The sequence below is a fragment of the Phoca vitulina genome, unplaced genomic scaffold, assembly GCF_004348235.1.
Source record: "Phoca vitulina isolate PV1807 unplaced genomic scaffold, GSC_HSeal_1.0 scaffold100, whole genome shotgun sequence".
In the NCBI taxonomy this organism is placed as follows: Eukaryota; Metazoa; Chordata; class Mammalia; order Carnivora; family Phocidae; genus Phoca; species Phoca vitulina.
Genome location: NW_022589803.1, coordinates 877559 through 894205, shown reverse-complemented (window position 1 = coordinate 894205; position 16647 = coordinate 877559). Strand labels below are relative to the sequence as shown.

Below are 16647 nucleotides of genomic sequence, written 5' to 3'. Positions count from 1 at the left end.
AAGGCATGGAAAGAGGCAGAGCCTCCCAGAGGCCTGGATTTTGGACCCCTCCATCTGCTCGCTGATTGGCATCTTCTTCTGTCTTGCTCTTTCATTTTTCTAATTGGAAGAATTCAAGTGCTCATGTCAGAATGTGTTGGTATGGCTTTTGTGATTTTGGTATGTTCCATGCAGGCTAAGAAAGCTGGACCCGGAGGAGGAAGATGACCCCTTTAATACTTATGAAGTCCAGTCAGAAGCCAAACTGCAAAGTTTCCCGAGCATTGGTCCTCACCGACTGTCATACGACTCGGCTACGTTCATGGAATCTGGTAGGAATTGAGCAACTTGATCATTCACTGTTGGGAATTCTTCCTCCCGTTATCCTATAGCCTGCTTAGGTTTTGTTCTGGGAAAATAGTTCTGGGGTGATCTTTAAAGCATGTCAGGGGTTTGCCTGGATTTGTCTTGGGCCTGAGCTCCGTGGTCAGCTGGGAGGTCTGTTGACATGTCTAGGCTCATACTTGACTGTGCTCCGTGAAGGACGTGTGCTTCAGGCCGAAGCCAGGGGCCTGGCTTTGCAAGTCAGGTGCACACGACCCAGCTATTGAGTGCGCATCATGAGGCAGCGCAGGCAGGTTGGCCCTTCAGTACCTACCTCAGAGCTGGAGGTTCAGAGCGGTTCGCTCATAGCCGGTGAGGGCATGGAGCTAGGGTTGGGGCCCAGCAGCCTGGCCTCAGCACCACCACGTGGGAGGACACAGGTGCTCTCCTGCTTCTGCCCCTGCCCTGCCCCACCCCTGCCTCTCTCTTCTCCCAATGAAAATGGGAGACCCTGGCGTGGAAGGTCCTTCATTCAAGTCAGTTGTTTCTCCCTCCCCGGGCAGAGAAGCAGGATGTACATACATTCCTGTTGGAGAACCTGACCAACGGGGGCATCCTGGAGCTGATGATGCGCTACCTGAAGAGCATGGGCCATAAGTTCCTGCTGAGGTGGCCACCGGGCCTGGCGGAGGTTGTGCTCAGCATCTATCACAGCTGGAGGAGGCACAGCACTAGCCTGCCCAACCCGCTGCTGAGGGACTGCAGCAACAAGCACATCAAGGTCAGGTGGGCGGGGGGCCTCTGGAGGGCTGGGGTCAGGGGCTGGGCACATGGACCTTCTGTGGGTAGGGGCTTGCTGTCACATTGAGCCTACTTGGCTGCATCCATTTGCGGGCCTAGGACCTGGGCCTCTGGGGAGTTATGGGACCTGGTTTGTGTCTAGAGAGATCCCTGGTGGCTGAGTGGAGGCTGCACTCGGAGGTGAGAGTGGGCACGGGGCCATTAGAAGGCTGTTGCCAGGTGAGCGACAGTGGTGGCAGTAGAGTGGAAGGTTCTGGAGGTAGAGCTGACAGGATGAGCTGTAAGCAGAGGTGCGGGAATGAGATGGTGGACAGGGCTTCTGGGGCTGGCCCAGGCACCAGGGCTGGTGGTGGGGTGGCTTCCCGAGATGGAGGAAAGCCAGTGGAGAGAGTAGGTGGAAGTGAAACATTCGGCTGTGTTCCAGGTGCCAGGGACTGTTACCAATCTTTTTAGCGGGTGAGAAGATAGAAGTGCAGAGGCTAAATAGGTTGCTTCGGGAAGTGGTGGGGCCCACTGTCAGTAGGGGGCTGGCCCATGCTCATACTACACGCTGACTGCACTCCGCACCCCAGGCTCCTCCACTCGGGGTTTCCTGAGGCTCAAGGGAACACTGGATGCTCTGGTCCCCTTCTCCTGTTACAGGAGGAAGGCTGGATGCCCGCGAGGGTGCCCTGGGAGCCTTTAGAGCCCATCTGGGTGGTCCTTCTGGCTGGGGGCACGGGGTTTGGCAGGTCCTGAGGGCCATGTGAGTCCGTGCCCCTTCCACAGGGACAGCTCAGGGACTGCACCCTGCCAGCTGCTGCCCATTAGGCCTGCTCCCCCAGGGCTGGTGTGGAGTGGCTTTGGTCTCCAGACAAGCTAGGTTGGTGATTTCTCAGCTTTGCCCACTTGGCAAGTGCCTCCTCATTGCTGAACCTCAGCTTCCTTGTGACTCTGGAGGTGATGCCTGACGCAGCCACTTCTAAGGCTTGAGCGCTGTGGTATGGGTGCAGCATCCAGCCTGGCATTTGGCAGGTGACAGAGCTGCCTCTTCCAGAGGGCAGTCCCTCAGGACTGAAGACAGGTCTCCGGCTCCTCCCAGGTCTTGTCCCAGTGTAGATCCATGTGCCTCTTTTTATGTCCTGGCAAGTAGCCACTGATTATAAAATGGAAAGTAGGTTGAAGAAAGAATTATATCTTTATCAAAGTAAGTTTTAGTTTCATTTTGTCCCATGCCTCACCCTTTGATGCCTCTTTGTGGCTCCATTCCTGACCTTCTGGTGCCTGTCCTGCAGGATATGATGCTGATGTCTCTCTCCTGCATGGAGCTCCAGTTGGACCAATGGCTGCTGACCAAGGGCAGAAGTTCTGCAGGTAGGAAGCATTCTGTATTCTGTGGTAGGAGTAATTTTCTCAACCCTCAGCAGCCAGGAGGAAACAGGAGTGGGGAGGCTGAGTCATGGAATTCAGACTTACACCTGCAGTGGGCACATTTCCTGGGTTGGCTTGTTGGACTAGGGAAAATCCAGGGTCCCAAAGAAGTCCTTTAGACACTGAAGAAGTAGTTAGTTATAGCTGAGCCCCCAGAGGGAGCCACCTACCTGCTTTTTCTGTTATTCAGGATTGAAGGAAGTAGGATCTCAGATTTCTCAAGTTATCACCTGACACTTTATGTGTCCCAATAGTTTTCCTAGGTGATGTGAATCATTCTGACTTTTAAACCACTACCTGGTGAACAAAGTTCAGTATGTAAAACGAGGACCCTTGGGGTCTCTGCATCCTCTGTCTGGTTTGTCTGACTTCTCTGATGCTTGCCATTTGAGGGGCTATAAGGCTCCAAGGGGCTCAGGGTACTCCTGGACACTAAAGCAAGTATGATGAGGGCTAAGGGCAACCTCTAGGGAGCAGAAGGGTGTTTGGAATGTGTACATGAAGTTGACTTGTTCTGGCCTCAATGGTTTTCAGTGTCTCCTCGGAACTGCCCTGCTGGTGTGGTGAATGGCAGGTTTGGGCCTGATTTCCCTGGAACCCACTTCCTGGGAGACCTTCTGCAGCTGTCATTTGCCTCATCCCAGCGGGACCTGTTTGAGGATGGCTGGCTAGAATTTGTGGTCCGCGTTTATTGGTTGAAGGCTCGGTTCCTGGCACTGCAGGTTGGTTCTGTGGTCGGCATTCCCTGGCACCCAAAGGGAGGGAAGAGAGCTGGATGTCTTGTTGAGGATATGTGTGCATGTGCACACATGGCACCTGCCTGGTACTGGTCTCAGGGTGAGGAAGTGGGATGTGGTGGGGAATCTTGAGGTCTCAAATATCCCAGCACGGCCCCCTGTCTGTACAGCATATCAGCACGACCACAGGGCTCGGGAAGGGATCTCCTGTGCACCCTGTAGACCTCCTCACTCAGGATTACCCTGAGGCCTTGAACCCTTTGCCTTTGTTTTCCTGAGAGCACCTGAATGCGTGCACAAATGGATGCAGAGCTTTCTAGAAGGGAAAACCACTTATCTTGCATGAATTCTCAGAAGGCTTCCTGTCAGAGTGTGGTCTGGATGGCCGGGGTGGACTGGCTGTTACCCAGCACCTCACATGGTGGTACCCGGTGCACTGTGGTAGAATGAGTAAGATTGTCATAGTCAGTTCTGGACTTAGGACCGGTCTAGGTTCTAATCCTGGCTCTGCTATTTATTTGCTCATGATCTTGAACAAGACATTCAACCTTCCTCAGGTGTCCTCATCTGCAAGATAGGGTTAATGATACCTTTCCTTAGAATTGTGGTATGAAGTTATCATTCGTTCAACAAATATTTGTTGAGCCCCAGCTGTGTGCCAGGCCCCCTTGTAGAGGGTATAGCAGTCACTGGACAAAACCGCCCCCCTAGTGCCTACAGTCCAGTGGGATCAGGCAGGTAAGGCACCTTCCACAGCACAGGGAGTTTTCTTCCTTCTGCTCCTGTCCCTTGACTGCTTTTCCTCTGACCAGGGAGACATGGAGCAGGCCCTGGAGAACTATGACATCTGCACAGAACTGCTCCAGAGCCCCACTGCCATCCAGGCAGAGGCAGGGACTGAGCAAAGAGACGTCGTCATCCGCCTGCCCAACCTCTACAATGATTCGGTCGTTTCCTTGGAGGAGGTGGGTGGGAGTTATTTAATGGTGTTTTCTTGGTCAAAGATTTATTCTGGGTTGGCCCAGTTAGACCAGGCCTGTTGTGTCCCTGTGGAGCAGGAGAGCGGCCCACGCGCTGAGCGGGGCTCCTTCCTCCCAGGGGAGGGTGAAGGGGCCTGGGAGAGGCAGCTCTGGTGCACGAGGGCGCCTTGGACTCGCCAGCACACCCCCCTGAGGGAAAGCTCATCCAGGCAGCAGGGGGCAGGGATGGAGGGAGGCCTTTATCGGCAAGATCTGGAATGATCATTGCTCGGCTCTCTGGGCCGCTTGCTGCAGCAGCTCCAGCGGGATTAGAGGGAAACTGCTGTAGAAGCCTGCAGTGCTGGTCTGGCTGTGGGTTGGGTCAGCGGTACAGGGCATGTGTGTCAGGCTCTCTCCGGTTCTGATCCTGTTCTCACTGCGCAGCCTCAGACCCTGCCACAGTTCCATGGCTGTGACATGTCCACATCAGCTGAGTGGCCTTCAGACTGTTACAGAATTTTCTGGACAAGGCCAAGTGCAGTGCCCCTGCTGCCTGCGTTCTGGGGGCCGCAGCAGAACTCCTGCGAGGAGAGGGTTCTATGGGTCAATGCTGTGTGTCAGCCTCTGGACCAGGGCTCACCCAAGTTTCCAGTGGTCTCTGGCTCCTCGGTTCCAGGAGTCTGGTTCACTGTCCAACTATTTTGGCAGAGAATTTTCTGGAACCTCTCTGCTTCTGGGGTAGTTTTTGTTTTTTGCTATTTTTTTAAGGTATTTAAGTAATCTCTATACCCAAGGTGGGGCTCAAACTCACGGCCCCTTTAAGAGTTGAAGAGTTGCATGCTCCTCTGACTGTGCCAGCCAGGCACTCCATTTTTTGCTTTGTTTTTAAAAGAATAGAGTGCCTTGACCTTAATAGAAGTACTTTTTTTTTTTTTTTAAGATTTCAGTTTTTATTTATTAGAGAGCGTGCACACAAGCAGGGGAGCGGCAGGTGGAGAGAGAGGGAGAAGCACCCTAACAACTGAGCCACCCAGGTGCCCCAACAGAAGTACTTTTTAAAAAGCATTTGTTTAATGTAAATGCTGGTGTGCTAACAGGGAGTCCATTTTCGTACTCCTCATCTGGGTCTAGTAAATGCAGACACTGGCCAGATTCAGAGAGGATGTGAGGGGTTTGTCATCGGGCAGAATGTCTGGGCCTTTTCCAGATTGATAAGAACCTGAAGTCACTGGAGCGGTGCCAGTCCCTGGAAGAGATTCAGCGGCTATACGAGGCTGGGGACTATAGGGCCGTCGTGCATCTGCTTCGCCCCACCTTGTGTACCAGTGGATTTGACCGGGCTAAACACCTGGAGTTTATGACTTCTATTCCGGAGAGGCCGGCCCAGCTGCTCCTGCTGCAGGTGTGTGCTGCCCACGGTCCCCCTTGCCCTGATCGCTTACCTTCTTTGCTTGGTTGTGGGTTTCTTCTCTGGAGGCTTTGGGGTGGCCCTCAAGAACACGCACCAGGAGAGAAAAATAGGAGTAAAAACTGCTCACTGGCACTCAGGAAGATGCTAGTTAGAAGACATGGTCAAGACTGGGGGAAAGCTGGAACCTAGGAGTGCAGGTTCCAGGGTTCTGTGTGGCTCAAGATGAGCCCATACTTGAATCAGAATGTCTGCCTGGCAGACAAGGAAGGAAGAATAGTCAAGGATGGCACCCATCGATCCACCTGTTTGTTCATCTGCCTGTCTTTTTATATTACCTTTGAAATGAAGTCTTGAGTAGATGTTAAAATGGACAAACTATACATTATAATCAAGATCAAATAAATACCATGTGTACGATAAAAGAACACCGCTGTGGTGTTTGAAGCCATGTGCCCTCTCGACTCCCTCCGTGCCTGCCTTCTTTAGGAGGTAAACACTGAGCACTGGGCATCAGGATCTGCTGGGTGCCAGGCAGTTACTCAGTCTCTCTGTGCCTTGGTTCCCCATCTCTAGAATGGAGATGATTGTTGTCCATCCCTCAGAGGCCTGCTACAGGGGTTATACAAGTTAGTGTGTCTTGGCACCATGCCTGGCATGTAGCAAGCACCATATGGGTGGGTGCTGGCTCTCACCAGTGCCGCCATCCTCGGGAAGCGTGGGGTTGGATGATAAACATGGATGGTGATAAACATGATGTGCTTAGGGACGTTGGGTGGTCTGGTGTCCTGTCTCTTATGGTTCACGCACTAATCGCATTCTGTTTATTATCTTACTGGGTCCTTCCCCTTCAGTTTGGAAAGAGAGCCCAATCTTCTCCCAGGCTTTTTGCTCCCATTATGTGAGACATTTCAATGAACTTTCTTGAACTGGGAAATAGTTAAGGGGTACGGCTGTAGGAGCAAATGGAGGCATCTCCATCCTGGTGAAGGGGGAGGAAAGAGTTGGTTCTGGGAAGAAAGGGAGGGTGGGAGGGAGGAAGGGAGGTTCCAGTTCCTGGCAGAGGAGGGTCAGGCTGGCGCATGCTGAGATCAGGGATGAGCTGTGTCTGACCTCAGTTACCATGACAGGCTTGTGGGGGTGGGTTGGTGGGGAATGGAGGAGTGCCCAGCATGGCTGCATATGGGAGGGATGGTTGGGAGTACCAGGGAGGCCATTAGGTAGGGAGAGGGAGGGGAGAGGCTAGCCCCCACTGCGCCTGTTAAGATGGCCCCAGGGTTCAGATGTCTGTCTGCTCCTGTCGTCCAGAACCGCTGGGTATGGCAGGGTGCTCCACGGATGGGTTGGATGGGCATTGAGCAGTACTTGAGAGGGCTGTGGTGAGGCCTGGGACAAGTGCTGTGGAAGCACCTGGTTTTTATTTTGAGGATAAGTGACTGTTGGTTTTTCCTCAATTTCCCATTGGGGGGGTGTGTTTTCTTATTGATTTGGAGTACTTTTTATATTTTAAAGATATAATCTTTTTTTCTTTCTTTTTGTTAAAGATTTTTTTATTTATTCATTCGAGACACAGAGATACAGAGAGAGAGAGAGAGAGAACATGAGCAGGGGGAGAAGCAGAGGGAGGGGGAGAAACAGGCTCCCCGCCGAGCAGGGAGCCCGATGCCATGCGGGGCTGTATCCCAGGATCCTGGGATCATGACCTGAGCTGAAGGCAGACGCTTAACCATCTGAGCCACCCAGGCCCGCCCCATTAAAGATATTAATCTTTTTTTCATCAAATGTTGCAAATATTTTTTCCCAGTTTGCTTTTAAATTTTGGCCTTTTTTTTTTTTTTGACATATAAGAGTTTTGAATTTTATGTTGTCAAATCTGTTGATACTTTTAAAAGTTTGTGATTTTGTTCATTATGCTTAGATAGCCTTTCCAAGACTAGAAGAATATTCATCCACTCATTCCACATACATGGATTAAGTTCCTGTAGTGTGCCTGGCACTGGGCAGGGGAGAGAGGCCCCCTTTGGCCAAACCTCTATTTTAGAAGGGAGGCAGACAAGAAGCATGTCAACAGATAGATAAAAAGTGTATTTGCCTTTGTTTTCTTCTCTTGGTGTTAGTTTTGCATTTATTGTCCTTCGTCTAGCTTTTATGGAATATGTCTGTGGAGGGGATCTGATTTGGAATCCTCCCCTCTAGCAGTTTGATGGCTCTCTCTCCCTATTTAGGCAAGCTGCTTTTAACGTTCTTCGATGTAACTGTGTAGTTTTTTTCTGGTTGAATTGATTCTAAGTTCTTGGTATTTTTGGTTGCGACTTTGAGCAGGATCCTTTTGTTGGTCATTATATGTTCTAACTGTACATTTCTGGTTTATAGGAACCCTATTGATTTTTGCATGTTTATTTTAAATCTAGCCACTTTGCTGCATTCCCATTATTTCTGAAAGTTTCTGTTTGCTTGGGGTAGACGATCATGTTGCCCACAGTCAGTGGTCCTTGGTCTCCTCATTTGTTGGCAGTTATTCTTGTGCTTTTGAGCTCTTTCTAGCCTTGAGCCCTGGGGATTATGTCACATTAGAGCACTGCTGGTGGGTCCTTGTCTTGTCCCTGACTTTCATGGCAACGCTGGCTGCACTTTCAGGTCTGTAGTCTTTATCTTGCTACACAATAAGCCCCTGCCCCTTGCGTGATTGGTGTTTGATCAGGAGGGGTCAGCTTGGGCCTTGGGGTTCCATGTCTGCACCCCGTAGTCTCCTTCATGGCTCTGGCCTCCTGCTAAAGAGTGTTGGCTTTCTCTAAAGAAACACAGACTCCGTTTTCCTGGCAATTAGGGCTTTTAAATTGAGGATGGCTTTGATCTTTGTTCAGACATTGCAGCACATCCCAAAGGCAGTTTTGGGCACCCCTGTCTGCATCCCCTTGGAGAGGGGCAGCTGTGCCCGTTGTGTGGAGCTGCTGCCAGGCCTCAGCTGCAGCGAGGTCAGAGCCTGACGGGGCCCCGGGCAGCAGGTGCTTCCTGCTGGTCTGACAGGCTGCCCGCCAGATCTGCAAATTCACAGCCAGGCTGAGTTTCCCTGCACAGCGGCATGGTGATGAAAGTGGCTGGGACTGAGGTGCCTAAGTGGGTTCTGTTCTAGAGCAAAAGGAAAGGGGGCTGCACAAAAAGCGATGGCTCCCAAAGAGAAGATTTTAAAATAGTGTGGTGTACTGAGAGCTCTTCCATGTGCCAAGGCACGGCGCTGAGTGTGCTAGGTACAGCAGCTCATTTCCTGCACCCGGTACCTTGTTCTACCTGGGCACCTGGGTCGGGCGGGGCCTCTTAGAGCCATGACCTCAGCGCTGCCGGGCTGCTTGCCTCTGCTGTGGCCTTGCTCAGGCCCTCCTCCGCAGAGAGAGTCCCTCCCTGGCAGCCTGCCCTCCCTGCTGAGACCCCTCCGGAGCCACGGTACCAGATGAGTGCATGACTGGGTGGCCTGGGGCACGGTGGCTTGGGGTGAGAGCTGACAGAGGTGGTGGAGTCACTCACTCAGTCTCACCTTGGCTGCTCGCCGGCTCTGTGGCCTCATCCATGTCTCAGCTTTATAAATGAGGAAACTGAGGTGCAGAGGTCGAGCCCCTTTCTGAAAGCCCCCTGGCTGGCACACGCTGTGCTGTGATTGCCCTCACAGACGCCTCAAGGCCTGTGGAAAGCCCTCTTTTTGGACTGCCCCTCATGTCTTTGTCCCCAGCCACCTGCCCCTCAGTCCTGAGGACTAGGCGTGGAGAGTGCCATCATAGTCCTCTCATGGTATGCCCTCCTCCTCCTCGCCCCTCCCTGTGCTCAGGACTCCTTGCTCCGGCTAAAGGACCACCGACAGTGTTTCGAGTGCTCCGATGTGGCTTTGCACGAGGCCGTCCAGCAGATGGTGAATGCGAGTGAGTCTGCAGCCAAGGAGGAGTGGGTGGCCACGGTGACCCAGCTGCTGCTGGGCATTGAGCAGGCGCTCTCGGCTGACAGCAGTGGCAGCATCCTGAAGGAATCGTCTTCCTCCACTGGCCTCACCCGGCTCACCAACAACCTCATCCAGGTAACCCACTACTCCTTTTTTCAGACATCCCCTTTCTTCGTAGCTCACCGGCTTTACTGCAGGCTAGGCACCCCAAGGGGATGTGTTGGCTGCTCTGGCTGCAGGAAGCGGGCACCTGCTCTGGCTGTGCACTGGCTGCACACCTCCATGGGGCTGGTCGGGTCTGGGGGGGTGAAGACTGCTGAGCACTTGGCACCACAGGGTTCTTCCAGACCACCCATCCCCAAAGGGTGGAATTAGGCTCAGAGCAGGAGGCCCTGATGTGTGTGCTGTGAGCAGGAGGTGGAGCTGGGGCTGGAACCCCAGGCCCTCTGTTTCCCCACCGGGCCTCTCCACCACCCCACGTCATCCTGGCTCTCATAGCCAAGGGGTGATCACAGCACTCCAGTTGTCCAGGTGGGCTTCATAGCAGGGAACTTTCCTTAAGCTCTTTCTTCTGACAACAACTACTCAGGCCATTAACAGGTCCTGCCAAATCCACGTCCTTAACGTGCCCATTCTTTGTTTCTCCTCTCTGTCTATAGTGCTCTGCCTTAGCCCAGGCCACCGCTCTCTCTTCTTTGAACTGTGGCAGCTTGCTCCCTGCAGTCCTCCTTGCCCCCTCTACCCTCCCAGTGCAGCCATCACCGCGACACGGGAACATCAGTGTACTCCTCCCTCTCTTCAACCCTTCATACTCCTCCGGGTTGCCCATCACCCAAGGTGCACGATTCCGCCCAGCCTCCTTTACTCATCTTTTGCTTCCTCGGCTGTCTCTGGGCCTTTGCCTGCATGCTTGTCCTCTGCCACCGACCCATTCCTGCCCTCTTCAGTATTGGTTCCACCACAGCCATTCACCTGGAGTGTCACCTCCACTCCAGGAAACCTCAGTTGCCCACCCCCTCCTTGGCGACCCCACTGTGGCCCTCATTTACCTTAAATGCAGTGGCCATACTGATTTTGATTCTTAATTTTTTAAAAAAGATTTTATTTATTTATTTATTTATTTATTTATTTGAGAGAGAGCAAGCGTGCACGTAAGCAGGGGGAGGAGTAGAGGGAGAGGGACAGACAAGCCGACTCCACGCTCAGCGTGGAGCCCACCGTGGGGCTCAATCTCACGACCCTGAGACCATGACCTGAGCCAAAATCAAGAGTCGGCTGCCTAACCAGCTGAGCCACCCAGGCGCTCCTGTTTCTTAACTCTTGAGTGGTTTGTCTGTGGCTCTCTTCCCCCTGCGCTATCAACTCCCTCCCTGCCCCACTCACCTCTGTAACCCTCACATCTGGCACGGGCCCAGCACACAGTAAGTGCTGAGGGCGTCAGGAGCTGCACGTGACATAAGGGAGGACTATCAGAGCTGGCTTCTCCAATGCCTGGGCTTAACTCTGTTGCTGGGCACTCTGGGACGCTGATGATGTGCTGGAATGCTTCTAGGTCAGTGTCCCCACCTCTGCTCTGAGGAGTCATCCCAGAGGGTGGGAGGGACAGCTGGCCCTACTATGACATCCCCTGTTCTTCTCCCTCTCCCAGGTCATTGACTGTAGCATGGCCGTGCAAGAGGAGCCCAAGGAGCCCCATGTCTCCTCAGTGCTGCCCTGGATCATCCTGCACCGGATCATCTGGCAGGAAGAGGACACCTTCCACTCCCTCTGCCACCAGCAACAGCTCCAGAACCCGACAGATGAAGGTGGCAGGAAATGGGTCTGGGTGGGGGCAGGCCTTGACAGCTCTATCCAGGTGCTGAGTGGACTTAGGGCTCAGTCAACAGGATTTTGTGTGGCGCTCAGAAGCAGCAGAAGCTCCTTCGGGGAGCTCATTGCCCAGCGAGGTCAAGAGGCAGTGGGGTGTGGTATTTCATGTCTGGTGCCGGTGGCAACACAGAATGACAGCGCGGCGAGTGCTTACAAAGAGTGCTGACACTGCTCCAGGCAGTCTCACACTTGCTTACTCCTTTAATCCCCAAGGCAGCCCTGTGAGATGGGCAGCCACACACTGGCCCTTGCACTTAACCACCATGCTCTGTGGCCCCTGCTGGTGTGAGCCCGTCAGTGAGGGAGGTATGGAGTGAGCACAGGTTCCAAATCCCAACTGTCACATCTTGACTGTGTGACCTTGAGCAACTCATACAACCTCTCAGCCTCTATTCCCCAGGTACATGCTGGGAATAATGGTACCTATCTCAGAGGATTGTTCAGAGGACAAAATGAAATAATGAAGCTATCATTTGTCGAATCAGTGCCTGGCACGTGGGAGTGCCAAATGATGAGTAGTTATAACAAGAAACCGAAGAGGGTGAGCCCAGGACTCTTCATGGAGGTGGTCCTTGAGCCAAGTCAGTGCAGTGGTAGGAAATGTGGTGAATTGAAGAATTAACAATAACAACTAATGACATTTAAACAAAGATTCTCTATCATTCTACCAAGTGGTAGAATGTTCTTGCATTTTCTGTCTAGACTTGGCCAATGACACAAATTTTTTATATAGCTGAGATTTTAATACACATATTTATGTATTCAGCTAAGTTTCAGATTAAATTTATTGGGAATCTTTCCTCAGTGATTTGAAAAATCAGAAAAGTGGAAAGGAAAGAAAGTCATCCCTATTCCAACGACCTAGAGAAGGCCAGAGTTAACATACAGTTTGTTTCCTTCTGTTCATTCTCTCTAACTCCCCCGGTACTTATCGCTGCTCACTGCATGTCAGACCTCTGGGAATAAGGCACTTCACTCTGACAGATTCATGGTGGGAGGAGACAGACCAGAACACCCACAGTGCCAAGCCAGGGTGGCCCGCTGAGAGAAGGGTGCCTCATGCTGCCTGGGCGGGGGCGAGGGGCGGGGTGGTATTGGGCTGAGGTTTGAGAGAAGAGCAGGGGCAGAGGAGGACACTGGGGAGATGGAGCAGCGTGAGCAGGGTTGCAGGAGAGCTGGACCATGTGGGTTGGACATGGGAAGGGCCAGACTGAGAAAGGCTTTCAGGACCTATTTTATGAAGCTGTTTCAGATTTTGCTCTGTAGTTTTTGTAATGCTGTTGAGAGGTGTCCTGCTTTACTGAACCATCCCCCCTGCTGACCCCTCAGGATGCCTGCAGCATTTCTCTCTTATAGGTCACACTTCGATGAACCTCATGTATACCTTTTTGCTTCTGCCTAATTGATTTTTTGGATAAATTTCTAGGATGAATATCTTTTGAGCTTTTGACAAGTAGTACCTTTATATTTTCCAAAAGGGTTTTAATATTGAAAAAAAAAATTGAGGTTTACAATTATGCTTATTGTTTTTCTTATAAATATAATACAGAGAGACTCCTGAATTAAGAGTATTCTTTCCCCTCTGATTAATTATATAAACAAAATATAGATTTTAAAAACCTGCCAGTAAGCAAACAAGGGAAGGGGGACAGTGGAATGCCATCAACTTGAGAGGACAGGCCAAGGAAAGAATAAGATTCTGGTGGACTGGCAGGCAGCAGGTGTGGTTCCTGTCCCATCCTCTCCCACTGGTAGGAAAGCTGAGGGAAGATGGGAAGTTGGCAAAATCCTGGGAAATATTATTAATGTCCTCTCATTTGTAGAGAGTGGGCAAGTGGGGAAGCCCCTCCATATCACCCTGGGCTCGACAGAGACAGGAAGGGCTCCTGGGCCCTGCCACCTTCCAGTGACCAGATCACACTGAGGGGAGGGATCCAGGGATGAAGCACATTACTGGCTGGGTGGGGAGAGGTCCGGTATAGGGTAGAACATTGTCATATTGAGTTCTCTGAGCCAGTTCACTGGGGAGAGGAAGCAGGATAGAGCAAAGGAAAGTTGATCTGTGCTTCAGGTCTGACCCAGGCCTTGGCCAACCTGGCAGGTAGCTCTGGAGCCAGAGTGGCCCATCAGAGCTGTCCTACCATGTTGGACTCAAGTAGCTGGTCTTTAGACTCCTATCTTGCTCAGTCACTGCATATGGACTCCCACAGGAAGTGCATGACCTTGGGTGAGGTGCATCTCTGCAGCTACAGAAGAACCTGAAGGAGCTGACAGCTGGGGGCTGTCTGCTGACTGCACTCCTCTCAGTGGGTAGCCAGTCCTACCTTAAAGGGCATCTCAGAGAAAAGACGAAATCCAGGTGTCCCAGCGAGGACTGTGTGCGGCACTCACCCAGTAATCTCCCTTCTACCTCCGCAGACACAGGTTACAGGAAAGTGGGTTGAGAGCAGCACCTACTTTAAAATTATGGCTTTAAGGAAAGGGCACATTGATCTTATATTTGGGAAAGTGCCCCAGAAAATTCATTGCTGATACGTTAGAGTACTTATATAGTATGGAGGAAGTGCCCTAGCAGACCATGAGCAGGGTAGAGAGAAGTGACGTGGCAAGTGTGCTGACCTATTGTAGCTCGCCCCCAACCCTGTGTGGGGGACGAAAAAGAAATAGATGACCTCAATCAGGAAGAAAACTTACACCAAGGAACAGAGTTGGGGCCTTGTAACGATTTGCACAAGAAATCACTTATTACAAAATTGGAACTAATAAGCAGAATGAAACGAAATGGAAAATTGCAAAACTAAGGGAAAACATTGCAAACCAAGCCTCACCATTATAAACTAATAAAGCAGGCTGCGAGGCGCAGAATGAGTATATGTAGAACTGAAACCAGGGATACAGTTCAGAGCTAAAAGCGTTGATGAGAAGGATAGATGTGGGGAACAGGTGGTCCGTGCGAGGATAGATTGTGCTTCTGATGGAAAGACTCTAGCAATGAAACAGGACAAGCAGTCAACCCACTGTCAAACACAGGAATAACATGAATTTCTCTGTAATAAAAACTGAATGTGCAGATTCAAAGTTTTCAGTATATACCGTGAAAAATTTGATACACAGCAAGATACATGCTGGTTAAGGATCTACTTTAAGAATAAAGATTTTTTAGATTTCTAAACTGAAAAAGCAATTTATCTTCACGGGATAAAACATGAGACTCATTTCAGATTTCTCCCTAGCCGCATTCAGGGCAGTTGGGGTGATATTTAAAAGTCTACACTGTTTTCAAGGAAAGATGGTGCAAACTAGGACATCTAGCCAAGTTGCTTATAATTAATAGTGGTAACAGACATTTATAAACAGGGATTCCAGCTTCTGTGGGTGCTTCTAAAAACACCACTGGAGAATGAAGTCAGTAAACCAACATGAGTCAGAATGAAATTCGTCAGGAGTGGAAAAGCCACAGGCAAGATTTTGTGATGAGCACCAAATCCATTTAGAATTGGAATTGAGAGAAAGCAACTGTGCTAATTATGGTCACAGAACAGAGCGTCAGTGTTACGAACCTTGAAGTGCTACAAATAATGTGTACAAAAAAATTGGGAGAAGGGGAGAAAGGAAGTGTTATAAGCTATCATCTTGAATAATAGAATCACTTGATGCTGTTGAAAATGGAGACTAAAGGACTGGCATGGCTTAATTTCGTCATAATTTTCTGAGTTTTTTTTTTTAAATCCATGCCTCTCATACTTTTTTTTTTTGAACATTTTATTTATTTATTTGACAGAGAGAGAGAGAGCACAGCAGGGGGAGCAGCAGAGGGAGAAGGAGAAGCGGGCTCCCCGCTGAGCGCGGAGCCCGATGTGGGGCTTGATCCCAGGACCCTGGCATCATGACCTGAGCCAAAGGCGGACGCTTAACCAACTGAGCCACCCAGGCACCCCATCATACCTTTTTTAAAAAATTTAATTAATTTATGTTTTTTTTAGAGCAAGCGAGAGAGATCGAGAATGCATGAGCCCGGGGGAGGGGAGGAGGAGCAGAGGGAGAAGCAGGGGCTCCATCCCAGGACCCCGGGATCATGACCTGAGCTGAAGGCAGACACTTAATCAACTGAGCCACCCAGGTGCCCCCCTTTCACACCTTTTTGACTGGGGCTGGCCAGTGGTCAAAAAGTATGAAACAAATTTCATGAAAGGATCCTTATTCTACCTGGTGTGAGCCCCACTGGTATTTTCTGTCCTGTGTTCTATCCTAGTCCTCTTTAAAAATGCTAATTACAAGCCCACCAGTGGGTTATAGCCTAGAGTTTCAAAAACACTGAAGAATCTTTAAGGAGCTAATAATAGTTCTAGTGGTGAACAAACACTTAACTGAAATTTGGTCATTCTGTTTTTCTTCTATAATACTCCAGTAGGCCTACGTATAAGAATCTTTAAGAAATGGTATATGTCATACGGGTTTCATTGTTAAAAATTATCTTTCTAGACGAATCATGAGAGACTATGGACTCTGAGAAACAAACTGAGGGTTTTAGAGGGGAAGGGGGTGGGGAGATGGGTTAGCCGATGACGGGTATTAAGGAGGGCACGTATTGCATGGAGCACTGGGTGTTATATGCAAACAATGAATCATGGAACACTACATCAAAAACTAGTGAGGTAATGTATGGTGACTAACATAATAAAATTAAAAAAAAAAAAACCTGGGGGAAAAAATAAATAAATAAAAATTTATCTTTGTCTTTCAAAATGTTTCATATATGTGCCCAGAAAGATGCTTCCAGTGATGTCCACCAAATGTCAGCGTGGTTATCTGGAGGTGGATGAGGCATTCCTTATGTCTTCTTGTATGATTTGAATTGTTTTTTGAGAAGCGTGTATTGCTTTAGTAAAGCCAGTCAAGTCATTACTTACTTAAAAAGATAAAAAAGGAAAGAAAGAAAAATCTGTGGCCGCTTTGGTAAAGACAGAAAAGCCTGCAAAGGAGAGGCTGAGCCTTGCAGCTCCCACACATGTCCCCGTGCTAACTCTGTGCCGGTCTGTCTTTCCCTAGTGATGGCCGAGACGCCCATGCTCCCATCCTCCCTCATGCTGCTCAACACAGCCCACGAATATTTGGGCAGGAGGTCCTGGTGCTGCAATTCCGATGGGGCTCTGCTGCGATTCTACGTAAGCACTGCCCTCTTGGCCAGGGCTGGGGGTGGGGCGGGTGGGGGGGAGGAGTGCAGGGTGGGAT

General features: G+C 50.5%; 1 protein-coding gene across 1 annotated transcript in view; it reads left to right on the top strand.

Moving 5' to 3' along the window:
* The window catches only part of CABIN1 (calcineurin binding protein 1), a 154292-nt gene that overhangs the window by 36156 nt on the left and 101489 nt on the right, over positions 1–16647 (top strand). The window contains 9 exon segments of the mRNA XM_032397546.1: positions 175–311; positions 867–1084; positions 2379–2457; positions 3049–3236; positions 4064–4216; positions 5418–5612; positions 9439–9681; positions 11195–11351; positions 16465–16580. Coding sequence (XP_032253437.1) covers positions 175–311; positions 867–1084; positions 2379–2457; positions 3049–3236; positions 4064–4216; positions 5418–5612; positions 9439–9681; positions 11195–11351; positions 16465–16580 — 1486 coding nt within the window.